Source organism: Bos javanicus, chromosome 20, assembly GCF_032452875.1.
Source record: "Bos javanicus breed banteng chromosome 20, ARS-OSU_banteng_1.0, whole genome shotgun sequence".
In the NCBI taxonomy this organism is placed as follows: domain Eukaryota; kingdom Metazoa; phylum Chordata; class Mammalia; order Artiodactyla; family Bovidae; genus Bos; species Bos javanicus.
This window is the reverse complement of record NC_083887.1, coordinates 36,908,982-36,936,093: the sequence shown is the minus strand read 5'-3', so window position 1 is coordinate 36,936,093 and position 27,112 is coordinate 36,908,982. Positions and strand designations below refer to the sequence as shown.

Here is a 27,112-nt window from a genome sequence, read left to right as displayed (position 1 = left end):
TGAAAAAGCTGGCTTAAAACTCAACATTCAGAAAACGAAGATCATGGCGTCTGGTCCCATCACTTCACGGCAAATAGATGGGGAAACAGTGTCAGACTTTATTTTTCTGGGCTCCAAAATCACTGCAGATGTTGACTGCAGCCAAGAAATTAAAAGATGCTTGCTGCTTGGAAGAAAAACTATGACAAACCTAGACAGCATATTAAAAAGCAGAGACATTACTTTGCCAACAAAGGCCCAATCTAGTCAAAGCTATGGTTTTTCCAGTAGTCATGTATGGATGTGAGAGTTGGACTATAAAGAAAGCTGAGCACTGAGGAATTGATGCTTTTTAACTGTGGTGTTGGAGAAGACTCTTGAGAGTCCCTTGGACTGCAAGGTGATCCAACCAGTCCATCCTACAGGAAATCAGTCCTGAATATTCATTGCAAGGACTGATGCTGAAGCTGAAACTCCAATCCTTTGGCCACCTGATGCTAGCAACTGACTCATTTGAAAAGACCTTGATGCCGAGAAAGATTGAGACAGGAGAAGAAGGGGACGACAGAGGATGAGATGGTTGGATGGCATCACCGACTCAATGGACACGAGTTTGAGTAAACTCAGGGAGTTGGTGATAGACAGGGAGGCCTGTCGTGCTGGCAGTCCATGGGGTCGCAAGGAGTCAGACATGACTGAGCGACTGAACTGACTGAATGTGTAAACCTTGAATATTCATTGGAAGAATTGATGCTGAAGCTCCAGTACTTTGGCCACCTGATGCAAAGAGCCTACTCATTGGAAAAGACCCTGATGCTGGGCAAGATTGAAGGCAGGAGGAGATGGGAACAACCAAAGATGAGATGATTGGATGGCATCACCCAGTCAGTGGACCTGAGTTTGAGCAAGCTCCAGGAGATGGTGAAGAACAGGGAAGCCTTGCCTACTACAGTCCATGGAGTTGCAAAGAGTTGGAGATGACTGAGCACCTGAACAAGAACAACAAAAACTGGTAATTCTGACAGTAAATCCTTATTTTCCTACAGCAAATCCTTATTTTCCTTTTTTGCAAACACATATGATAAAGTCCAAAATCAACATTTTAAAGATGTCCTAAACAGTCTACTGCATTAACATTCCGGTTGATTCCAAAATGTAGAGCACCAGTAACTTAGTTTTGGTTTGGTTTTCTGATGGCAACATAGACCACACTGCCAAACTGAAATTCTGGGACTCTAAACAACCCTCCTGATAATGTGAGTTTTTTGCAGATCTAAAGTATTACATGTCAGGACATAAGAACATAAAATGAAGCTAATGCAACTGAGACCCTGAATTTTATATTTTGATTAAATTCAAATAGCTACGTGTGGCTAGTGGCTCCTGTATCATGCAGTGCAGCTTTGCTGTTGCTGCTGCTAAGTCGCTTCAGTCGTGTCTGACTCTGTGCGACCCCAGGGACAGCAGCCCACCAAGCTCCCCGGTGCCTGGGATTCTCCAGGCAAGAATACTGGAGTGGGTTGCCATCTCCTTCTCCAGTGCATGAAAGTGAAAAGTGAAAGTGAAGTCGCTCAGTCGTGTCTGACTCTCAGTGACCCCATGGACCGCAGCCCACCAGGCTCCTCCATCCATGGGGTTCTCCAGGCAAAAGTACTGGAGTGGGGTGCCATTGCCTTCTCTGCAGTGCAGCTTTAAATCCTTGTTAATAAACTTGACTCAGCTCCAGTTTTTCTCAGCCTCAGTTCAGAATTGGAAATCTCTTGGAGGGAAAATTCAAGTGGTGCAGTTTGGATATGGGATTTACTCTTGGATCAGTCAGCTATGGCTGGGATCATATAGTGCAGAAATTGCTGCTGAGGACTTGCTTGTCTGTGTGTATTTGAGGCCATTCTCCCCCACAAAGGAAATTATTATAAGCTGAGGTCTATTATAAGATGGAGTGGTGGCTTCCCTGATGGCTCAGTGGTAAAGAATCTACCTGTCCATACAGGAAACACGGGTCTGATGCCTGATCCAGGAAGATCCCATATGTGGTGGAGCAACTAAGCCCCTGTGCCGCAACCATTGAGCCTTTGCTCTAGAGCAACTCCTGAAGCCCGCACACCCTAGAGCCAGGGCTCCACGACTAGAGAAGCCACTTCAATAAGAAGCCCAAGTAGCACAACTAGAGAGTAGCCCCCCACTCGAGGCAACTAGACAGAAGCCAGTGCAGCAACAAAGAATTATTTTAAAAAGATGGAGTGGTGAGTTATTTAGGATAGACTAGGGAACCATATCAAAAGGCCTCTACCAAAAATTAGTGACCTAGAGAACAAGGGCAATTATTTCTTACTTGTGTATCTATTACAGGTGATTTAGTTTGTTAGGTTTGCTCTGCTCAACACAATTATTCAGAGATCTAGGTACCTTCGAGATACTCATCCTGTAATTCTCCAATGTCTTGTTGCAAAATCAAGACTGATGTCCAAGTGGGATTCAAGTCAAAGGAAAGGGGGAAAAGGAGCAAGCATCCCCACAGTCTTGAGATCTGGGTCCAGGGCGGTGGTACACAGTATTTCTGGTTCTGTTGTATTGGAGAGAATTTCATCATCTGTTCACACCTAGCCACAAAGCAGGCTGGGAAATACAGATTAGCAGTGTACCCAGTGAGATTGATAGAATAATTTTGGTGGATGATTAGCAGTCTTCATCACAAGTGCTTAGAATATTAAAAATAGTAATACATATTTTCTGTCTTCAAGGCTATCACAGGTTTGGTGAGGAGATAGAAGACTAGGTAATTAGCGATGAATAAGGAACATGCTGTATGAACCCAAAGAAAAGAATGACTTAAAACAGTATTTCTCAAACTTTAATGTACCTACGAATCACCTGGGAATATTGTTAAAAATGTAGGTTCTGATTCAGTAGGTCTGGGGTAGGTGGGGCCCTAAGACTGACTCTCCTAACAAGCTCCCAGGTGACATCAATTCTGTCGGTCCTTGGACCAGTCCTTAAGTAGCAAGTGGTTGCAGTTGCAGCAAAGGGAATAACAGTTGAGTTTTGTATTATGGTACAGTGATCAAGAGTCCGGTTTTGGATGTTAGACATCTTATGTTCAATTCCCAACTTCAATTTACTGGCTGATTTATTAATACATTGCTTATCTTTAAACCTAATAAAGATCGTAAGTAATAGAGAACCACACACAAACTGGATTTAGCAAAAAGATAAATTGATTGGCTCATTAACCCAGGGGTTCAGCAGGTAGTTTGTAAGTTTTGATCAGGCAGGGCTCTTCTGTTTTTCTTCTCGTCACTCTGCTCTTTGCCTTCAGGCCAGCTTCTTTTGTGGTAAAGTGAGAAGATGGTACATATACACCTATTTTACAAGGCAAATGTAGTTTAAATTTTTTTCTTTAATTAAGGATTCTTCTTGAGCCGCCAACCCAATATGTAGCAGGGAAAGTCTTTACCTTGACAAGTAATGGTACTTTCATTTCTTTTTTGATAAATCTCCTTCAAATAAATGCTGTGCCTTGCAGATGGTCTTTTTCTCATTCTACTCAGTCTACAAGGTGGATTCATAATGAGAGTGGGAGGAGGGGTTATGTGCTCTAAAGGCATTGAGAGAGAGAGTGTTTGCATTCAAATTTTATTTTTTGTATTCTTAGCCACCCTTTCTTCAGGATGTCTGATGTTGGCTCCTGGGTCTATCACACTGGTGTCTATAACCTCCTCTTGTTGTTTAGTCCCAATTCATGTCCGACTCTTGTGTGCCTCCTATGGACTTGTAGTCCACCAGGCTTCTCTGCCCGTGAGATTTCCCAGGCTACTCTGTCCGTGAGATTTCCTAGGCTCCTCTGTCCATGAGATTTCCCAGGCAAGAATACTGGAGTGGGTTGCTATTTCCTTCTCCAAGGGATCTTCTGGACTCAGGGATTGAACCTTCAATTCCTGTGTTGGCAGGTGGATTCTTTACCACTGAACCACCTGGGAAGCCCAATGTCTATAGCTAGAGTCTCTAATTTCTCTCTTGATGATGCAATCACACCCCCTAAGACTCAGCCATCCCCTTCATCTCTGTATTCTGTTGCCTTTACAGGGGGGTCTCCTTGATCTCAAGTTCCCCAGAGCATGTGAGAATGTTCTGTGCCTTGAACTAAACATAAGAGCTGAGAGCAGGTCAGGAATAATGACTCAGCTCTTTCCTCTAATTATAACATGTCACCATGTTTTATTCTGTTGGGATCACCCCCATATTGGGAGAGAGAGAGCATTCTAAAGGACAGTCTTTTCCAATAATTTAGAAAAGCTACTTTGCTCTCAACTTTCTCTTCAACCCTGTCTCCATGAGATTTGGAGACAGAGGCATATCTGACTTTGTTTCCACTAAGCCAGAGGGGTTTTCTTCTTCCTCTTGGATAGTATCCCTTTTGTGTATATTCTGAGTCCTCTCTGGATTGTCCCTGAATTGTGGCAAAAGCCCATATTCATGCTTTAATGCTTTGAATTTGATATAACAGGAAATGTGGAGAGTCCCTCTCTCTGTGAATACGGGTGTCATCAAGAGTAGAAACCATTCTCTGATTTCTCTTCCGAGGCTCTGCTTCGAAAAAGTGGACCCATCATACCTGTAACCTGGCAGATAAGGGCTGTGCAGGTGTATGCCCACAGCTTTCCCAGCCGTGGTTTGGACCTTATTTTTAGATAAGTGTAACAGTAATTGTCATAACATGCATCCTTTTAATTTTCAAGTCCTGAATTCTCTACTGTTTAAATGGCAATTGAAGTTGTTCTACTTTCAGGAAACCCATCAGAAGGAAAAAGATGACCAATACAGAAAGAAAAAGAAAGTCAAATACCAAGACCTGGGCTGTCAGGACAGAACACAGGAAAGCACAGGAAAGAACATGTGCTTTTAGGTAAGGTTCTGTATTTTGCATGAGGTGGTAGCTAAACAGGTATGTTCACTTTAAGAAAACATTATTATATGATTTGTGTACTTTTCTGTATTTTATTTCAAGTAAAGTTTTGTTTAAAAACATATTGAAAGCTACCATTTAAACAAAGAGTCAAACAGGACTGAGTGACTAACACATACACACACACACCATTTAAATAAAGATAAAGCAAAAGCGGTCATCTATTGGGTTCCAAACAGATTCACCTTTAAAGGATGACTAGGGTTGTGATAGCATATTCAAAAGCAGAGACATTACTTTGCCAACAAAGGTCCATCTAGTCAAGGCTATGGTTTTTCCTGTGGTCATGTATGGATGTGAGAGTTGGACTGTGAAGAAGGCTGAGCACCGAAGAATTGATGCTTTTGAACTGTGGTGTTGGAGAAGACTCTTGAGAGTCCCTTGGCCTGCAAGGAGATCCAACCAGTCCATTCTGAAGAGATCAGCCCTGGGATTTCTTTGGAAGGAATGATGCTAACGCTGAAACTCCAGTACTTTGGCCATCTCATGCGAAGAGCTGAATCATTGGAAAAGACTCTGATGCTGGGAGGGATTGGGGGAAGGAGGGGAAGGGGACGACAGAGGATGAGATGGCTGGATGGCATCACTGACTCGATGGACGGGAGTCTGAGTGAACTCTGGGAGTTGGTGATGGACAGGGAGGCCTGGCGTGCTGCGATTCATGGGGTCGCAAAGAGTCAGACAAGACTGAGCGACTGAACTGAACTGAGGTTTGTGATAGAGAAGTGAAGAAAGATTATGATTTTAGATACATCATATGGAATAATTGTAGGACATATCCAGGGGATGTAAAGTAAGCTCCTGTTTCAGAGCCTACACACAAGGTATTGGGTGCTAGCTCAGCAGACTCTTTCACAACTGCTGTCCTACACACTCAGAGGTGAATCTCAGCAGCTCATTAATAGTACATAACCCTGTCCATTAATAGTATGTAACGCTGTCCTCTCATGTTGTACTATCCCCAGCTAACTAATTGGCCAGATAGGACTTAAAGCAGTGGAGACAGGTAAATATTTGACAACCTGCTTTACAAGATAGAAGAGATACCATGATTTACAGTATTTGCCAGTTTCTGTGGTGCATTTTCTCACCACGATGTTTTCCAATCATGATGTTTTCATCAATCAGCTCAAAAATTCCCTGAAAATTTAACAGTCAGCTCTCAAAACCCAGTCCCAGGGGCCCCAGCACACCAATGACTTAAGACAAAAGTGAAAGTCGCTCAGTCGTGTCCCACTCTTTGAGACCCCATGGGCTGTCCATGGAATTCTCCATGCCAGAATACTGGAGTGGGTAGCCTTCCTCTTCTCCAGGGGACCTTCCCAACCCAGGGATCAAACCCAGGTCTCCCGCATTGCAGGTGGATTCTTTACCAGCTGAGCCACAAGGGAAGCCCTGATTTAAGACAGGCAAGCCACAATCACCCTGAGAAGGAGAACAATTCTTCTGATGAATTTATCATAAGGGTGAAGAAGTGTCTTTTCCATAAGTCCACCTCCCCTCATCTAGATTGAGGTCACAGGAGCCCTGAATATAATGTAGAACACTTTTAAGAAATACTTCATCACCAACATTTTTATGGACATAAATTGATATTTTCAGGGTTTGTGAAGATTGGAATTTTAGCTTACTCACAAGCTAACAAACTCTTCTGTTACTGTTTCATGGTCTTGAGAGAAAACATCAGACGCCTGAAGTTAGAGAAAAGGACTTTTTTTCTTAAGGCAAAAGCAGTAGGCAGAGTGTTAGTATGATGTTTATGAGGTTCTCTGTGACTCAGTTCCCACACCAGCAGCACAGGTGCCTAGGTGGATGAAGGGGTTTTTTTATTTTTTATTTTTGGATATAGGTGAGGAACATTGAGCTGGGCGGTTTCTCACTTTTATTGTGAGTGCCAAGTGGACTAGCTCATTGTTTGGGATGTTACCTCTGCAAAACTCCTCAGAAATGGGTGGTAAGAGCAGTCTGGGTTTTACATTCTTGGCATATCCTGCAAAGGTGTGGGACATAAAGGATCCTGGCAGATTGCATATCCCATCAGTGAGTCCAAAAATAATTCATAAGAATTGATCTGATAATGAAAAAGAATCTAAAAAGGAATATATACATATATGGATAACTGAATGACTTTGCAGTACACCTGAAAGTAACACATTATAAATCAACTATATTTCAATAATTTAAAAAAACCCTTCCCTGTCCAAAAAGTTGGTCTATCAGTGTAAAATCATGTGAGGAAGACCTTAACCAATTTATTTAGCTTCTGCTTTATTTTCATGAATGAGCAAAAATGATATAAAACTCTATCTTTAAAATCTAAATATATCTTTCAATAAATATAAAATAAAAATTCTAAGTGATGAGTCCATTATGTCAGTTTAATTGGCAACATTTTTTTTCTTGGTAGTACATGAAAAAATGGTTAATTGATGGCACTTGAAACTAAATGAAATATTTAATATTTCTCATCATTAGGCATGTGATCCCTCTTATTACAAACTCTGATTTTTATTACTGGAGTGTGAAAATACACTATGGTCAATTTAGCCTGCTATGTTACTAGCCAGGAGAAGGAAATGGCAACCCACTCCAGTGTTCTTGCCTGGAGAATCCCAGGGACGGGGGAGCCTGGTGGGCTTCTGTCAATGGGGTCGCACAGAGTCGGACACGACTGAAGCGACTTAGCAGCAGCAGCAGCAGTTACTAGCCACCCTATTTTCTTGTAAAAATTTTTTTTTCAAATTGTTTTGTGATTCACTTGGTTTTTTAAGATATGTAATCATGTTGCCTTCGTATGGAAACATTTTGAGATTTTTACTTATATTTATCCTTTTACATTATAAAGTTTATAGCATTTTGGGGTGTATTTTGTAATTGCTGGCATCTGAATTATTTTGTTCACTAAAAATGGTGTTAAGAGGGATGGACTCTAGTCCTTTTCTTTCAGGATATGAATTATACAGGAGAACAAATACACTGACAAAAACTTTAAGTGTGACAATATGTGAAAACAATGGATATTTGATTTTTTTTAAATTATTTATTTTGGCTGCACTGGATCTCCGTTGCTGCATGGGCTTCTAGTTGTGGAGAGCGTGGGCTATTCCTTGCAGTGGCTTCTCTTGTTGCTGAGCACAAGCTTTAGGGTGACAGGCTGCAGCAGTTGTGACCTGAGGGCTCAGTTTTTGCAGCTCCCAGTGTTTGATCCCTGGGTCAGGAAAATCTCCTGGAAGAAAAAATGGCAACCCACTCCAGTATTCTTGCCTGGGAAATCCCATGGAGAAAGCAGCCTGGCGGGCTATAGTCTATGGAGTCACAAGAGTTGAACACGACTTAGCAACTAAACCACCACTACCAGATAGTCCGTGGTTCTAGCGCCGCTTATTGAAAAGACTATTCTTTCTCCTACTGAATTACCTTGGCACCTGGTTGAAGATGCATTGTCCATATACGTGTGCATCTATTTCTGTGCCCTTTTGTTCTATTGATATACCAATGCCACATTATCATAATTACAGTAGCTTTATACCAAAATCTTGAAATCAGTATTCTCAGATTTTATCTTTTCAAATCTGTTTTCACTATCCCAGGACCTCTGATTTCCATATAAATTTTAGAATCAGCTTGTAAATTTCTACAAGTGTGCTGTAAATCTGGTTGGCAATTCACTGACTCATGTATATATTTAATGAGAATTCATGGTTAATATTCCTGTTTATTCTTCCAATCCATGAGTGTTGCATATTTCTCATTTACTTTCTTCCAGGACTATCTCAGTTTCCAATGTATAGGTCTTATATATAGTTAAAATTAATCTTATTCTATGGTTTTTAATGTTATTTTAAATGAGTATTTAGAAGTTTTTGACTTGCTGCTAGTATATTGGAATGCAGTTTTTAAAAAATGTAATGTATTTATATATTCATTGACTGTGCTGAATCTTCATTGCTGCAGATTTTTCTCTAGCTGTGGAGAGTGGGGGCTTCTCTCCAGTTGGGGTGCACAGACTTCTCATTGCAGTGGCTTCTTTTTGCTCTAGGGTTGCAGACTTCAGTAGTTGCAGCTCCCAAGCTCTAGAGCACAGGCTCAATAGTCTCAGCTCACAGGCTTAGTTGCTCCATGGCATGTGGGATCTTCCTGGACCAGGGAGAGAACCCATGTCTCCTGCATTGGCAGGCAGATCCTTTACCACTGAGCCACTAAGGAAGCCCTGGAATTGGATTATATACATTCACCTTATATCCTGTGATCTTGCTAAACTTACTAGTTCTAGCAATTTGTTGTGTTTAATAGTTCTACTATTTTCTGTATATTCTTTAGGATCTTCTACGTAATTATGTTCTGAATAACTGTTTCTGCTTTTCTAATTTGAATGTCTTTTATTTCTCTTGCCAAATTGCACTGATCAGGACCTCCAATCCTCGTTGAAGAGAAACCGTCTTATTTTTAACTTTAAGGAGAGTGTTTAGTCTTCCACCATTAAGTACAATTTTAGCTGTACTTTTTTCACAGACACCTTTTATCAGGCTGAGGAAGTTCTTTTAGTTCCTAGTTTGCTGAGAATTTGTTGATGTCATGCTTTGGTATGATTTTGTGTCTTTCCTGCTCTGGGTTCACTGAGTTTCTTGGATCTATGGGTTTAGAGTTTTCATCAAAGCACAAGGAGCTTAGTGGTAAGGTACCTACCTTACCACTAAGATAGAAACGGTGGACTGAGGTGTGCCCAACATGCAGTTTTTTTGGGAAGCACTTCCTTCCTCTTCTGTATTGTTTGGAGAATGATTCTGAACCCCACAACTGAGTCTGTAACTGAAGCTGGGTTAATCAGTGCCCTTCCTGGGACTTGTCTGTTGAATTTACCTCTGGGTTAGAGCAAACAAAAATGAAGAAACTTGACGCTGCCTGCACTCTCCCAGGACTTATGGAGCAAACTGCAGGAGACAAAAAGTAAATTCAAAGGAGGACAGAACCAACCTAGAGAAAGCCCTGAAAATACTGAAGTTCTGGATCTAGCCATGTGGAGGCTTCTCTATTATTTGGACTTCTTAGTTTTGAAGGGCAATAAATTCTGCTTTTGCTTAAACTAACTTGAGATTCAACAGACTGGTTCCAAATAGGAAAAGAAGTACGTTAAGGCTGTATATCGTCACCCTGCTTATTTAACTTATATGCAGAGTACATCATGAGAAACCCTGGGCTGGAGGAAACACAAGCTGGAATCAAGATTGCTGGGAGAAATATCAATAACCTCAGATATGCAGATGACACCACCCTTATGGCAGAAAGTGAAGAAGAACTAAAGAGCCTCTTGATGAAAGTGAAAGAGGAGAGTGAAAAAGCTGGCTTAAAGCTCAACATGCAGAAAATGAAGATCATGGCATCTGGTCCCATCACTTCATGGCAAATAGATGGGGAAACAGTGGAAACAGTGGCTGACTTTATTTTTCTGGGCTCCAAAATCACTGCAGATGGTGACTGCAGCCATGAAATTAAAAGATGCTTGCTCCTTGGAAGAAAAACTATGACAAACCTAGACAGCATATTAAAAAGCAGAGACATTACTTTGACAACAAAGGTCTGTCTAGTCAAGGCTATGGTTTTTCCAGTGGTCATGTATGGATATGAGAGTTGGACTATAAAAGCTGAGTGCTGAACAATTGATGCTTTTGAACTGTGGTGTTAGAGAAGACTCTTGAGAGTCCCTTGGACTGCAAGGAGATCCAACCAGTCCATCCTAAAGGAGATCAGTCCTGGGTGTTCATTGGAAGGACTGATGCTGAAGCTGAAACTCCAATACTTTGGCCACCTCATGTGAAGAGCTGACTCACTGGAAAAGACCCTAATGCTGGGAGGGATTGGGGGCAGGAGGAGAAGGGGATGACAGAGGATGAGATTGTTGGATGGCATCACCGACTTAATTGATGTGGATTTGGGTGGACTCCGACAGTTGGTGATGGACAGGGAGGCCTGGTATGCCGCGGTTCATGGAGTCGCAGAGTTGGACACGACTGAGTGACTGAACTGAACTTGAGATTCTGATTTTTACTTTTGTAAACTTCAGTAGCATCCTCATGTCACACCAGGAATCTGAAATTTCTTCTGAATGAAAAGGAAGGGGTTAATATATTTAGGTTTACATTCTTGAAAACTGACTTTAGTGTGGGGGGAAAAATGAAGGTGTCCAATGAGAGGGAGGAAAACTACAGACTATTGTTATGTGTATTAATGAAGTAGGATACCTGATTAAACTCTAAAAACCTAAACTACTGAGGTAATTGAAGAGATATTTCATTAAATAAATAGATTTGCCTAGAATTTGGTGACTGAGACTTCCTTGGAGGTCCAGTGGCTAAGAATCCTTGCTTCCTCTGCAGGGGGAGTGGGTTTGATCCCTGGTCTGGGAACTAAGATCCCACATACCATATGGGGAAAAAAATTCGTGACTAATTAGATTTGGAGGGAAGGGAAAGAATTTAAAGATGAGATCCGAATGTCTGACTTGAATCATTAGATGACAAAGACTGAGGTAGAAAAGAGGAACAGAAGGAGGCAGGGGCCAGGGAGAGAGGAATGAGTGCTTTACTCATGTTTTGAATGAGGAGCTTCAGCAGTCATTCAACTGGAAATGTTCATTACAAAGGCAGGCACTCAGGTGCGGGCTGGAGATATGATACAATAGTCCTGGCTTCCACATGGCAAACTGGTTAAGGTTTAAAATTTATTATCTATTTATTTTGTCTATTTACTATCTATTTTTTATTTATTAGTTATTATCTATTTATAAAAGACAGAAATGGTATGGATCTAACAGAAGCAGAATATATTAAGATGTGGTAAGAAAACACAGAACTATACAAAAAGATCTTAATGATCTGGATTACAATGATGGTGTGATCACTCTACTTAGAGCCAGACATTCTGGAGTGTGAAGTCAAGTGGGCCTTTGGAAGCATCAATATGAATAAAGCTAATGGAGGTGATGGAATCCAGCTGAGCTATTTCAAATCCTAAGAGAGGATGCTGTCAAAACTGATGCACTCAATATGCCAACAAATTTGGAAAACTCAGCAGTGGTTACAGGATTGGAAAAGGTCAGTTTTCATTCCAATCCCAAGGAAGGGCAATGCCAAAGAATGTTTAAACTATTGCACAACTGCACTCATTTCACACACTAGCAGAGTGATGCTCAAGATCCTCCAAGTTAGGCTTCAATAGTACGTGAACTGAGAATTTCCAGCTATTCAAGCTGGATATAGCAAAGGCAGAGGAACCAGAGATCAAATTGCCAACATCCACTGGATCATAGAAAAAGCAAAAGAATTCCCGAACATCTACTGCTGCTTCATTGACTATGCTAAAGTCTTTGACTGTGTGGATCACAACAAACTGTGGAAAATTCTTAAAACAGATTGGAATACCAGACAACCTTACCTGCCTGCTGAGAAACCTGTAAGCAGGTCAAGAAACAAGTTAGAACAGGACATGGAACAATGGACTGGTTGTAAACTGGGAAAGGAGCACATCAAGGCTATACATTGTAACCCTATTTATTTAACTTATATGCAGAGTACATCATGTGAAATGTTGGGATGGATGAAGCACAAGCTGGAATCAAAATTGCTGGGAGAAATATCAGTAACCTCAGATATGCAGATGACACCATCCTTATGGCAGAACATTGAAAATTGTGATAGACTTTATTTTCTTGGGCTCCTAAATCACTGAAGATGGTGATTGCAGCCATGAAATTAAGACGCTTGCTCTTTGGAAGAAAAACTGACAAACCTAGATAGTGTATTAAAAAAACAGAGGTCTGTATAGTCAAAGCTATGGTTTTTCTGGTAGTCATGTATGGATATAAGAATTGGACCATAAAGAAGGCTAAATGCTCAAGAATTGATGCTTTTGAAATGTGGTGTTGGAGAAGACTCTGAGAGTCCTGAATATTCATTGAAAGGACTGGTGCTGAAGCTCCAATACTTTGGCCACCTGATACAAAGAGCTGACTCACTGGAAAAGACCCCGATGCTGGTAAAGACTGAACGCAGGAGAAGGGGATGACAGAGGATGAGATGGTTGGATAGCATCACCAACTCAATGGACATGAGTTTGAGCAAGCTCCAGAAGATAGTGAAGGACAGGGAAGCCTGGTGTGCTATGGTCCCTGGGGTGGCAGAGAGTCAGACATGACTGAGCAACTGAACAGCAACAATTTTTGGCTGCACTGGGTCTTCACTGCTGAGTGTGGGCTTTCTGTATTTGCAGCAAACAAGGGGCTACTCTTTCTTATTGTGCATAGGCTTCTCACTGCATGGACTCTTGTTGCTGAGCACGGGCTCTTGGCTCATGTGCTTCAGTTACTCAGTGCAATGTGGGATCTTCCTGGAGCAGGGATTGAACTAGTATTCCCTGCATTGGTAGGTGGTTTCTTAACCAGTGGACGATCAGGGAAGTCCCCTTGATTAATCTTAAAAAGAGTTATTCTTCCATAGCTAAGTTCTAAAATAAATGTTTAATTTCTAACATATTACAGTAGGTATGTTCATCCAAAAGGAAGAAGAGTAAAAACAATAGTATTTTAACTAATATGTGAAGCAGAACAACAAAATAATAAAAATAGATTACATAAGCTCTTACAAATTTCTGAATTTAAAAAAGTCTTATCACTTGGCTTCAACCTCCTTATGAGGAAACTTTCCTGATAAGCAAAATAAAACTTCCAAGAGTTTAAATGATTTATCAGAAGACTCAAAAATATTCTGAAAAAAATTATTAAGGGAATTTAAATGAAAAAACTGATAAAAAATGGAAGGAAAGCATATGCCTTTCAAGACATTTAGATTCAGTGTTCTATTTCTTTATTTCCTTGATACAACTGTATCCCTATCATATTTTCCCCCTCATGAATAAGAGGAAAAAGGATGGAGGAGGGAAGTATCCTGAGAAGAGAATGAGGAATCTGTGAGCCCTGAGATGAAGTCAACTATAAAACATAAAAGATGAGAGCAGAGAGGTCTTCAACAAACAAGTCACTAGTAAGTCAGATGTATTATACTAAAGAAATGCTGAACATACATTTCAGGACTAATATCCCATACCTTGTACAGTTAAAAAACATTTCTCTTAAAAAATTTTTTTTGTATTTATTTAGCTGCACTGGGTCTTAGTTGTGGCACGTGGGACCTTCTTTGCCACATGCAGAATCTCTAGTTGCAGCCAGCATGTGGGATCTAGTTTCCTGACCAGGGATGGAACCTACCCCTGCACTGGGGGCTTGGAGTCTTAACCATTGGTCTACCAGGAAGTCCCCCAAACAGCCCTTTCTCTTTCTTAACCATTTTGCTACACTAAAATGATCTATTTAGAAATCTGTGTCACAATCAGGACTTTCAATGACTCCTCACTGCCTACAATGAATGCACTGTTTCATATATTCCACTTATCATTCATTGTCTATAGATGTTTAATATTTAATAGTCACTATAAATAAATAATGTGTTGAATGAAAACCAGATATAAAGTATATAAATCAAGTTGATAAATGTGATAGAACAATGCTACTTCAAGTTTGATCCACTTACTACCAGTATCATTATCACATTGAAGGTGGAATATCTGTTTTGAACAGGTTATTGAAGTGATTCTTACGAATGTTAAGGTTTTACACTCTCCCAGATGATTAAAAAGGAGAAGAGGATCTTAATTTCTCTTAGTACTCTTACCCTCCAAAGGATATTGAAAACATTCGCTATGTGGCTAGAGTTCTTAAAGGTGTTATGTAAGGTGTTACATAAACAAAAGAAATGGTTCAGATTTCTGGATTCTTAAAGACCATTTAGCCACATTAGCTTACATTCCTTATGAAAGATATAGCTTCATTATTTTGAGTTCCATAAACTTAACATACATATTAATGTTCTTGTGAGTAAATGTGCTTGTAGCAGAACTGGAATCATGGCTAAATATAGCATTTAAGCCAAGACTTTCATTTTAAGTAGACATGATAGAATTTTAAATTTACAGAATTAACAATGTGTAGCATACATTCATTTTACATATTAAAAAAAATCTAAACTTAAGGAACTGAAAAGCTGAAAAATTGAGAGGTGGTGGGGCCTAATAAGAAAGTATTAACATCCTATTAAATATTATAAATAAGGAGACTATAGGAGAAAGGGAGCTAAATTCTAAGAGAATAACTGTGGAGATGGGAAAACCTTTAGACATACATTAGTGACAACAGGTAGAAGGTCATTACTCTTGGTAACAAAAGGTAAGAGGAAAGGAGTCCATGTTCTTGTTTTTCTGTGAGTCCTGGTCACTCGCCAGACTTTTCTCTCTTGTTGCCATGACTTTGGGCACTTGGTTTTGTCATCCTAATTCTGTTGGAAGATTAGGAACTATATTATGAACAGTTTTGCTTCATATATGGTGTGTCTCGGGTGAACCTCAGGTGTTGTGGTTACTGATGAGCAAGGGAGGAGGCATCAGATGGGAAGCTCCGTCCTGAACTGGTTATATCTTCTAACACAGTGGTCCTCAACCTGACATGTACTGGAACATCATGAAGGGCATTAAAACAGAGTGCTGGGCTGGAGAATCGGAATTTCTAACAAATGCCCAGATGCTGCTGATGTGCTGGTCTGGTGCACACACTTTGAGAACCACCAGTTTAAAGGAATCAGTAGTCCCACGACAAAGAAGAGTTAGGTGGATGATGAGGGAAAACAGCATCTCCCTGGAGGGGAGATAGGACATAGACCATTAATTACAAGTTTATCACTTGCTCAGAAAAAACAACCAGGTGTGTACTACAAGGATTGAAACTGACAAAATCAGTAGTTAGAAGAAATTTTTTTCCAAAGATGAACCCAAAAATTTAAAAAACTTTTAAAAAGAGACAGTGTTTATTTGCCTATTTAAGAACTGTTGTAGAATCTACTATTACGGGACTGGACCTACTCAGCTAGCCTATTTAAGTTTCGATACTTGAACTAACTTGACAATGAGCATATAAATTCAAAACAAGAGTTTTTTACTTGTTTATCCTTGTGTTAAAATCATAAATAATCTTATTTGTTTTTAACTTGATTATTAAAAAGCAAAATAGTATTATGTAGTAAAAAAGAATTCACCTGCAAATGTACTCTCTGCTGATACCAGCCATTTATTAAAAACGCATTTCTACTAAAATTGTTCTTAAATTCTTAGATTTAGAGCATGTGATAGCTGGACCCAGCTGAGTTTTTATTTTACAGATTAAAAACGCAGGGATGAAAATACATTACAATAATTAATGTAGCCGTTCTAGTTTAGCCTGAAGAGATTTAAAGTTTCCAGTGATGGCTTGTACTGCTGCTGAGGAGCTCATAGACTGGAGCTCGACCAGATAACCACAAACAGCATCCAGGCAGAGATTTGTGAATCTTCTCCTGTAAAGAAAAAGACACCCATTCAGCCATCTACAGATTCAGAAACATTTCCTCCTACAGGACTTGCCTTCAACTTCTGCTAATCTTACTCAGTAAAGGCCCGCAGAAGAGGAAGGATCATGTGATTAAGTAAATGGCAAATAAATGAAAACAGAGAAAGACACTCAGCGGGGTAGGTGGATTACCACATACCATCATTTTCCTCTCGAAGATTGTTACAATGAGAAGGAAGGCAGTAAGGAATGACTCCTTAAATTAGTATTAAATATTTACATTCATTTGGTCTCCTCAAACAAATGTATTTTGAAATGGCCAATAATATCACAAAAGACACAATGGCACTTCCTAAGTTGCTCATTCAAAATGGAAGGAGTTTAGCAGTAATTCATTAATTTTATCCTTTCATTTACAGGGAGAAATCAGGACAAGGGCTGGAAAATGGAAAAACTCTCACCTTTTATATGTGCTAACTGACATCAAATAGTTTCTGCAAACATACACGAGTTTAAATCTCGCATACTTCTTTGAGTCTCTGTATTGTGCCCCACAATCTCCAAATTTGTTACCCAGATATTTATTCAATGCATTTAAAAACCTTTGGTATACAACACAGTATCTAATTCATAGTTACCTCTCACAATTTAAAACTTGGCTAGGATTTTCAACATATCTTGTCAATAGTACATGTATACAATCCAAAAGGTGTAGTGGCTTCTTCATTCTGTTCCAGAATGGATCCTATAAAGAAAAAACACATCATCAGTTTTAAGGTGAATTGTGTCCACTCATTTTTCCCTCACTTATGTTAGTTAAAATACTCATCAGAGTTCAGTGCACTGAACACTGCACTGTGAAGTCCTTTAGGAAGAATATTTGATGTATCATTGCACTTTGCAGAGCATATGAATTTGCTGTTTAGGAACCTGAGACAATAGGAAAAAAAAGAATCCATTTCTTCCTATTGACTGTGACACGATTCTTACCTGGAACCTATGCAGATTTAATCTGGTAGTGTGAATAAGAGACTAAACCAAAAAAAAGACTAAACCAGTAGTCAGAGAATCTTAATTCTAGTTCTGACTCCACCATTACTAGCCATGTGACTTGAATAGGTTATTTAACATCTCTGCTCTTGTCAGATGTAAATGGGATATTATTAGTTGTTCATTTTTGTCAAAGGCTCAGTGTGAGTTTTAATGAGATAAATAAGTGCCTTGGAAAGCACTGTATGAATGTTCTGATGAAGCTACTATAATCATGACTAGTATTAAACACAAGCCAGTTCAACAGGTTTCGTTTAGTTCTTTCATCTTAGGATAAAAATTACACAACTTAAGTCCAATAAGATTAAATATGGTGAGGAAGATCTTTTTTAAAAAAACTGAGGTATAACTGACATGTAACATTGTAGTAGTTTCAATACAATAGAGTGATTTGCTGTTTGCGTTCAAAATGATGCAAAATGATCACCATAATAAGCCTAGTTATCCTCTGTCACCATATAGTTAAATTTTCCTTTTCTTGTGGAGAGAAAGATCTTTAAGCACTGATATTTTAGATGAGGTTACAAGGATTGAGAATAAATATTTTGTTTTTACAGTGAATGATATTTTGTTCTTTATTAATTTACTTTTCTTTTTTGGCTGTGCTGCGTTTTCATTGTGCACTCAGGCTCTCTAGCTGTGGTGTGTGGGCTCATCTGCCCTGTGGCACGTGGGATCTCAGTTCCCCGGCCAGGGATCAAACCTACATGTCCTGTGTTGGGAGGTGGATTCTTAATCTCTGGACCACCAGGAAAGGCTCTATTCCTTTACAGTAAGTAATTCTTAATGTATTTAGCCTATTCAGCTAAAAGTAAAGCATATGTAATTATGCTTTATTGATACTGAAAAATATTTGATTTTTATCATGGTATATAACAAAGCAACTCTCATTACTGGTATCAAAAGTCTGAAACATGATAATTTCTGATACTCAACAAATGAAGCAAATTTCTGATGCAACTCTATTATATGATACTTGTAAGCACACAACCAAAAAAATCTGCTCCTGTATCTAGAAAATTAAATTGATTTAACTAAATTATTTTATTTAATATTTTCCTTACCCGTGACTTGAACAAGTGATCATATACTTCCAGTAGTCTAGGTAATGGCACTCCAATTTCATTCATTGTCTGTATCACAAAACCCACATCCCAGTTCAAAGTACAAACTTGCTGCTCTAAGAACTGCACGATAAAATCTGGGGAGAGAAAAAGATCAGCTGGGATTGTTAACTCTACTTTTGCCCAGTGTTACCAAGATGCAATTGACATATAGCACTGTGTAAGTTTAAGGTGTAAATGGGATGATCTAAAACATATTGCAAAATGTTTTCCACGATAAAATTAGTTACATGTCCTTCACCTCATATAATCACTAATTTTTGTTGTTCTAGATTTGTTAACACTTGATACTAAAAAGTAGGTCTTATTCATAACTGAGAAGCTTCTAGAGGGAAATTTTTTAAAAAACAATTTTCAAAACAAATAATTCTTTGAATATAAAATAAGGCATATACCAAAACAGGCAAACCTATAGAGACAGAAAGGAGATTAGTGGGTGCTTAAGGCTGAGGGTGGATATTTCTTTTTGATGAAAATGGTGATGAAAATGGTCTAAATTTAACTGTGATGGTTGCACAACTCTGCAAATATGCTAAAACCATTCGCTTACACACTTCAAAGCTATTAGGGAAAAAAACTATTAGAGTGAATGTAGAAAAAAGCAAAAGGTACAAGTGGAGAACAGAGATCATTGACAATCACACTTTTAGAGAGGGCCTGCTTATATATATATTTTTAAAATTTATTCAATTATTCATTTATTTATTTCTTGGCTGTGCGGAGTCTCAGTTGCGGCACACAGGAACTTTGACCTTTATTGTGGCATGAAAGATGTGTAGTTGCGCCATGAGGAATCTTTAGTTGTGGCATGTAGGATCTAGTTCCCCCATCAGAATCAAACCCAGGCCCCCTGCTCAGGGAGCATGGAATCTTAAACACTGGACCACCAGGGAAGTCTCATGATAAGAGTTCCTTAATATCTTGAAACACTGGATCTTAACAGCTTTTCAGAAAAAGAAGGGGTGCTGTATCTTGATTTTAGAAATATTAAATATAATATTCATAAGATTCTTTATTTTGGTGACTCTAATTGTGGTCCCACTCTCACTTTTTACTACCTGTTATATCATAAATAAGCTCTTAACAGAAGCAATCAAATTCATATTTATGGTACCTAAAATCTGAGACTGACCAATGTGAATAGCCATGGGCAAGAAAGAATCACTAAAGATTGAACAGTTAACTACAGTTAACAGGTAACTACAAGTTACCACACAGAAATTCTGGAGAGGTAATAGAAATTCTAAAGTCTCAATTTGTTCCAGCTTGAAGTCTCTTGTTTGCCTTTGACAGAGTGATAGAAAAAGGAAGTTCTCTTCTATTCTAAATTTTATTGGGCTGCACAACTAACAATCTTAAGTCAAAGAAGAAATACCCTCAAAAGGTACTGTGCACAACGTGGTCATTTTGCTATTAAAATTGTCAAGCTTCACATACTCATATGGTTGCTCTTTATTTTACCAATCAATGGAAACAGTGACACACTATTTTGGGGGGCTCCAAAATCACTGCAGATGGTGACTGCAGCCATGAAATTAAAGATGATTGCTCCTTGGAAGAAAAGCTATGACCAACCTAGACAGCATATTAAAAAGAAAAGACAGGTGCACTGGGATGACCCAGAGGGATGGTATGGGGAGGGAGGTGGGAGGGGGGTTCAGGATGGGGAGCACGTGTACACCTGTGGCAGATTCATGTTGATGTATGGCAAAACCAATACAATATTGTAATTAGCCTCCAATTAAAATGAATAAATTTAAAAAAAGAAAAAAGAAAAGACATTACTTTGCCAATAAAGGTCCGTCTAGTCAAAGCTATGGTTTTTCCAGAAGTCATGTATGGATGTGAGAGATGGGACTATAAACAAAGCTGAGCGCTGAAGAATTGATGCTTTTGAACTGTGGTGTTGGAGAAGACTCTTGAGAGTCCCTTGGACTGCAAGGAGATCCAACCAGTCCATCCTAAAGGAGATCAGTCCTGGGTGTTCACTGGAAGGACTGATGTTGAAGCTGAAACTCCAATACTTTGGCCACTTGATGCGAAGAACTGACTCATTTGAAAAGACCCTGATGCTGGGAAAGACTGAAGGCAGGACGAGAAGGGGACAACAGAGGATGATGGTTGGATGGCATCACCGACTCGATGGACATGAGTTTGAGCAAGCTCTGGGAGTTGGTGATGGACAGGGAAGCGTGGCGTGGTGCAGTCCATGGAGTCGCAAAGAGTCGGACACGACTGAGCAATTGAACTGAACTGAAAGGGCATAGGCAGTTTTTAACACTGTACTTATAAGAAATAAGGATATGATTGTAACAGTTTTATTTCTTACCATGTCCAGGGAATAAATCCTAAATCAGAGAAGACCTGTAAACAAGTCTGTATCTTCATATTTTAAAAACAATATAAGGTTATAAGTATCTTCATGTTTCTCATCACTTTTTGAAAGCACAAAGTGCTTATTTAACATTCTACTGTATGAATGTATTTATGTTGAGTCTATTGTTTTACAACCGAAGAAGACATTACAAGTTGGCAAATGGCTCATAATAGAGTTTCCTACCTTACAAATTTGGTTAAGAAAGGGATTCACAGAAATTACATTTTTAACACAACTACTTGCTATTTTAAAGAAAAATATGTCCTCAATATTCAGGGAGCAGTTAAACCAATCACAGATCATCAACACATGAAAACATCAGCTATTTTTCCCTTCTCTTCAAACTTGTATAACGTTGCCAATAATATAACACTGTGGTCTGTTAGTACTATTTCAACATAGCTATATAAACCTGGAAGGTCAAGCAAAGAAAGTTTCACATCTAAAACTATTCATCAACAGATCCTACTAGTCTTTGGAAGTGCTTTTTTCTGGAGAGGTAGAATTAAACTGCAAAGCTGATAAATTGCAACAACAAAATGATTTTGCTCTAAAAATCATTATTTCTCCATGTCAATGAAGAACACCATCAAAACAAAGAGAAGACAAAAGCCCCATGACTGCAGCTGAAGTTATGGCTCACCGAGAGGAAAGAAGCGAGGCGTGCCGGCATATATCTTGCCCAGGAGCACAATCTTGAGACTAAGAGCATGCATCCTGTCTGGGGAGCTCAACGTCACACTTTCATTTAGTTCTGTAAAAAGAGGTCATGAGAAACCCAAAGCAGTTTTTTTTTTTTTTAATTTTTGGCCTTGTGGCATGGGACGTAGTTCCCTGAAAGTGAAATTGTTAGTCACTCAGTCAAATCCTACTCCTTGTAGACCCCATGGACTGTAGCCCACCAGGCTCCTCTGTCCATGGGATTTCCCAGGCAAGAATACTGGAGTGGGTTGCCATTTCCTTCTCCTCAAAGTGTTTTTAATGTGAAAAGTTTAAACTATTTTATTGTGTCTCAAGGGACAAAATACGATAGAGCTTGTTTGTATTCACATTAATATAATGAGCAGATTCTGTTTCCGCTAGTGTCTGACATACTTTCATCTTAGAAGGGGACTGGTTATGGGATTCTGAGCTAAGTTTCTCAGAATTCCTTACTAAGCAGTACAAACCACAAAAATCACAATCTCTTCTGAGGGTCCTCTCAAACATTCACTGGAATCCTTCTCTAGAGGATCACCTTCAACCATATCCAGGTACCTGTCACTTACCCTCTGCTTAGATATATACAATTTTCATGAGCCCTTAATATATGATCACTAACAGTGTACATTCACTCTTCTACCAAGTCATTAAATAATGTGTAGCTAACAGACCTAGCTGTGAATACTTACCTTTTTCTATGATATCTTGCCAAAGTGTCTGCACCAGTATAGGGTCTGAATAACCAGCACAGTGAATTATTGCAAGTTTACATTCTGCAAGTTTAAATGGGTCAGCAAACTCCCCATAAAGCTGTAGGAGAAAATGCCAACATCCATCAAGAGGTTAGTATTCAGAAATTAACAAAAAAGAACCCACTGAAAGTCAAAAGTAACCAAAGATGTTATCTGAAGTTCCTAAGATATGATATAAATATGTGATGGTGTGTAGGTTGTCATAATGCCAGATTAAGAATGGTTAACACATTTAAACAGATTTCAATAGGTGTGCCTTTTTTTTCCCCCTTGGCTAGGAGCAAGATGCCGCAGTGACACTTCTTTTAGAACTAGTATTGTCCAAACTAAGGTTTGAAAAGATCATGGATATACTGACAAATCTAAGGGTGCTTCTGGGTACTTAGAGAAATGTCCAGTAATAACTGAAAAAGAAACTGTTCCAGAGGGTACAGAGTGGGAGAGGCTTGGCAAGTTGGGCAAATATAAATTATTCTTTCAAGACAAGAAGCAGTCCATAAATTAGATGGCAGGAGTTTTAACTAAGCCCCATGTGAGGTTCATAGATTCTTGACAGAAAGTGGCCTGGAAAGAGAAACATGCTCTAAGGGTGAGGTAACACGGTGGTTTCAGCCCAGTGACGAGCTCCCAAAGATGGCTCAACTGCTTTCTTAAAGGAAAATGCAAAAGAAACAAGGAATTTGTAGATAATAGCTGATTATCATAGGGATTTCATTTGCCTTTTTGTTACCTTAGTTATGTCCATTAGTTCAGAATCCAGCTGAGAAATTGCATCCTGTACAGAAGAATGATGGGAATATTGCCTTTGTAGTGTCTCTTGTATCTGAAGTTGGATCCTGGCAACCTGGTTTGGGTAGAAAAAAGCAAATCGTAAGTTCTTCATGATAAATCACCAGGTATTTGGAGAAATGACTCCTAGTATCTGACTTTTAAGTTTGTTTGCTAAATAACAAATTTTAAGTTTGTTAAAATAATAGCATAGTAACTATAGTTAATGATACTGTATTGCATATTTAGAAAGTTGCCTAGAGAGTAGATATTAAAAAGTTCTCATCACAAGAAAAAAAAATTTTTGTAATCATTTATGGTGACAAATGCTCACCAGACTTATTGTGATCCTTTTACAATATATAGAAAAATTTAATCATTATGTTGTACACCTGAGCAATTGTTATATGTCAATTCTACCTCGATAAAAAAAATGTATAAAGGCTTTTATTAGAACAGACTATCAACCCTTCATTACAACAAAGAGGATTACATAGGGACTGGGCTGTGCCTGAGAGCCTTTGCTGCCCACCAACACCAGTTTCTCCCATGATTACAGCCAGACAAAATGGCCAGAACTCTACTTCACAGCCTCCTTTGCATGGAGTCTGGCCCTAAGACTAAGTTCTCTTCAAGGCAATGTGAACATAAGTATGCCACTTCAGGGCTGAGGTTTTTAAGAGTGAATGTGCTTCTGACATGCTCTCTTCACACTTCTTCCCTCTGATCAAAAAAAAAAAAAAAAAGGTAAGACTATTGGAATGGTAGAACCAGAAAATAGAATTTGGGAAGTGACATCAACCAAGTGGAAGGAAGCCACATGCCAATCAGGAACACCAACTCTGGATTTTTGTGAATGAGGAATAAGCTTTTGTATATGGACCACTAAATATACATTAGTGTGTCTCTTAGTAAAGGCTTTAGCCCACTCTACTTCACACATCTATTAATAATCTCTGGAATTAATGGTGAATGCAATATAATCTGCTTAGTGTTAGAAGAATTAGAATTAACCTTTAGAAATGTCACAGAGAAAACTTTTAGATTATAGCAATGCCCTAGGACCCAAGTGCTGTATTGTTAAAATCTTTTATTTATATATAAATATGAAAAGAAAGAAAGAAGGCAGAAGAGATTAAAATTAATACTGACTGCTACAGACCTACTATTTATTAGGGGAAGAGAGAAGTGGACTAACACGTGGCTAATCATCAGTGTGGACAGGCTTAAGTATTGTTAGCACTTACTTCCATTTTTTCCTCTAATTCGTGAAGGAATTCACCGTCTGCAGCTATTGATGAAATGGCAGTGGAACTTTTGGCACTAAGAATGGCCCGAGCAATGTATTCGAGTCGCTGCTGAAGTGAAATTTCTGTGCTGGAGGGGGAAAATCCTTACTTTTATTTATGTGAATTCTTCAGGAGCCTATATATCAGTTATGATGTACTATTTTATACCAAATTAACATAAAAGGCCATTTGAAACTTGAAAAAGTAGAGGATTTCTAACAAAAGAGATCCACAATTTCAGTGAACACATAAAGAAATACTTATATCCAAAAAATTATCTTACTATTTTAAAACTTCAGTATATTAAAACTTGGAACCTTCTAAAGTTAAAGAAAACTTTTTATTATTCCTCATATTCTTCATTTCTCTACCTTAATGTGGCCAAACCCAAATTGATACCCAAAATACAGAAACTTCTTAATTGAGAAGAAATTATATGTTCAGGTTTAAGGAAGCAAAAATTCTGAAAAAGTACAAAGACCACAAAAATGTATTGTTGATTACTCACAAAACATGCAACAGAACAGTTAAAGACTGATAAAAGGAGACGCTTTCTGTCAGCACTGAAGAGCAATCCTAGCACTCTTACAAGTAAATAGCCTGAAGAACCCAGAAAGACTCTTAAGTTCTGCAAACCTAAACCATGGTTTATCTCGTCCAAAGGCAAGAAGAGCCCAACACTGATCTTCAGAACACCTACATCTGGACAGTTAACCCCCATCTGCTCCTCAAAGAACGTGAGTGAAACAAAGAAACACCTCTCAGCTAAGTGTTGCTTAGTCAGAGTGACTGGGAAGAATCCAAGGGTGAACTTTAGAAATGTCTCCTGTGTAAAGGGTGAACTATGAAAGTAAAAAAGGTTTAATGCAATTTCTGAAACTTAGAAAAACTGCTTTTACAAAAACCTGTATTTATTCTTAAAATACATGGAAACTGGGGTCCAAGAACAAACTCTTCCTGGCATTCTTCAGTGTTTAATGGAGAAAAATACCTTGTTAGAATGAAAAACTGAAATCTGCCTCCCTAACAGGATGATTATGAGGGTCAAAAATATATAAAAGGTCCTTGTAAGTAGTAAAGATATACATGGACAAAGAAAACAAGACTGTACCTTCAGGAGCCTTGTTTCATAAAGGCTTTATTTCCCCCTCTCATCTCTTAAAAAAAAAATAACAAAAAAACCCCACTTGAAACAAACATTTTGAAAGTGGATAACATTTCCAAATTACTTAAAGTAGAATATTCCATAGCCACCAACTTATTTGGTACAGCTTACATATATAGAAAAAGAGTATAGTGAGAAAGAGTAACATAATAGTTGGAAAAATATTTTATTGTGGAAAGAGATGGATGCTAAGTTACGAGCTAAAGACTAGACGTACAGGGTCCTCACATGAAGGGAAAATTAGGTTGTATGCATGTGTGAAGTAGAAATGGACAATGGGCACTGTCCTTAAAAGAGGATTTCCAAATATTTTATAACAAGAACGTAGTAATTGTGATAACAAGGAAAAAGGTCCAAAAGTTCAAATGAAAAGGCAATTAAGGGCCACTCTAACAGTGCAAGCAATGACCGAAATGACTTACAAAGATTTGTACAGTAATGGTACTTGGATGTACAAAGAGGAATGACAAGAGTAATCCAGAAATGAGATTCTGAAGGCCTGGATAAGGTCACAGTCCATATGTGCCTCTGAGGGCAGAAAATAATACTGGATAAAGAAATGAATTACAGAACCTTAAGACAGAGCTATAGTGAATTAAATATTTAATAATGCCGTCATTTCGTCTTTTGGTTTTTTTTTTTTTGGTCAATTCTTGGTTATACAAAAACTACGACTTGACCAAGGCCTTTACTCTGAAATACATTTTAGGTCTTTACTAGCTCAAATTCCTTTTCTTTCCTTTTATTAAACCAAAGACAAATTGAAGTCACTACGATATATGTCATTTTCTGTATGTGAGGGGAATTTATGAAAATCAAGTGATTATTGTGACCAAAGAGGGCAAGAAGATAAAAAATGCCTTGGGTCCACACACGCAGTAATTCCAACTGCGTGACTGCACAGACACACACTCTCCCACCTGCTGTCAGCCACAGCTGGATGCTTGACGTAACCGTTCTGATTAACATGGTTTAACCACAGCTTTGCCTCAAACACCTCCTCTTCCTAACATAACCAATCTTTATGTTTTAAAAATAGCACCATATTCTTTTGGCAACATTTCAAATGAAGAGGGTCAAATTAATAATCTTTCCAAAATTGTATTGTCTTGTATTGTCTTTATATGACAATCTAATTGGACATACCAATGCCTTCTGTAACAGAATTCTTAATCCTCCTTAATATATATGCTGTAAGACCTTGTCAGGAGCTTAAACCAATGTAAGAGTTGAGGAAATTGGTCTGGAATTTGTTACACGTTTAAAATTATAATGCCTTTGAAAAGCATTTTTTGTCCTTTTAATTAATAATAGTAATGATTTGCCATCACTAGAAAAGAATCTAAAGACATAGTTTAAAGAAAAAGGGTTTAGAAAATAGTTTGAATAGAGTCTGTTTAGTAGAAGTTATTTGGTACCTTTACACATTATTAAAAATGAAACAAACAAAAAGAAAAACTATAAACTTCAGGTAAATCCAGGGCTTCCCATGTAGTTCAAATGGTAAAGAATCTGTCT

At 38.6% G+C, this 27,112-nt stretch overlaps 1 protein-coding gene and 1 pseudogene across 3 annotated transcripts in view; one reads left to right on the top strand and one right to left on the bottom strand.

The window, feature by feature from the left end:
• Positions 1–12,460: 12,460 nt before the first annotated feature.
• Positions 12,461–27,112, bottom strand: part of NUP155 (nucleoporin 155) — a 53,422-nt gene continuing 38,770 nt past the window's right edge. The window contains exons 29-36 of one of the 3 annotated variants that reach the window (XM_061393694.1): positions 24,388–24,517; positions 23,103–23,216; positions 22,310–22,430; positions 21,562–21,672; positions 18,482–18,618; positions 17,006–17,112; positions 16,231–16,374; positions 12,461–15,680 (exon numbers count right to left, since the gene is read on the bottom strand). In XM_061393694.1, the coding sequence (XP_061249678.1) occupies positions 16,236–16,374; positions 17,006–17,112; positions 18,482–18,618; positions 21,562–21,672; positions 22,310–22,430; positions 23,103–23,216; positions 24,388–24,517 (859 nt within the window). In that variant the 3' untranslated portion in view covers positions 12,461–15,680; positions 16,231–16,235. Of the gene's footprint in view, positions 15,681–15,820; positions 16,375–17,005; positions 17,113–18,481; positions 18,619–21,561; positions 21,673–22,309; positions 22,431–23,102; positions 23,217–24,387; positions 24,518–27,112 lie in introns of those variants that run through there. The other 2 variants (XM_061393693.1, XM_061393695.1) reach the window with 2 other exon arrangements.
• On the top strand, positions 24,866–25,677 carry LOC133233312 (UPF0711 protein C18orf21 homolog; annotated as a pseudogene).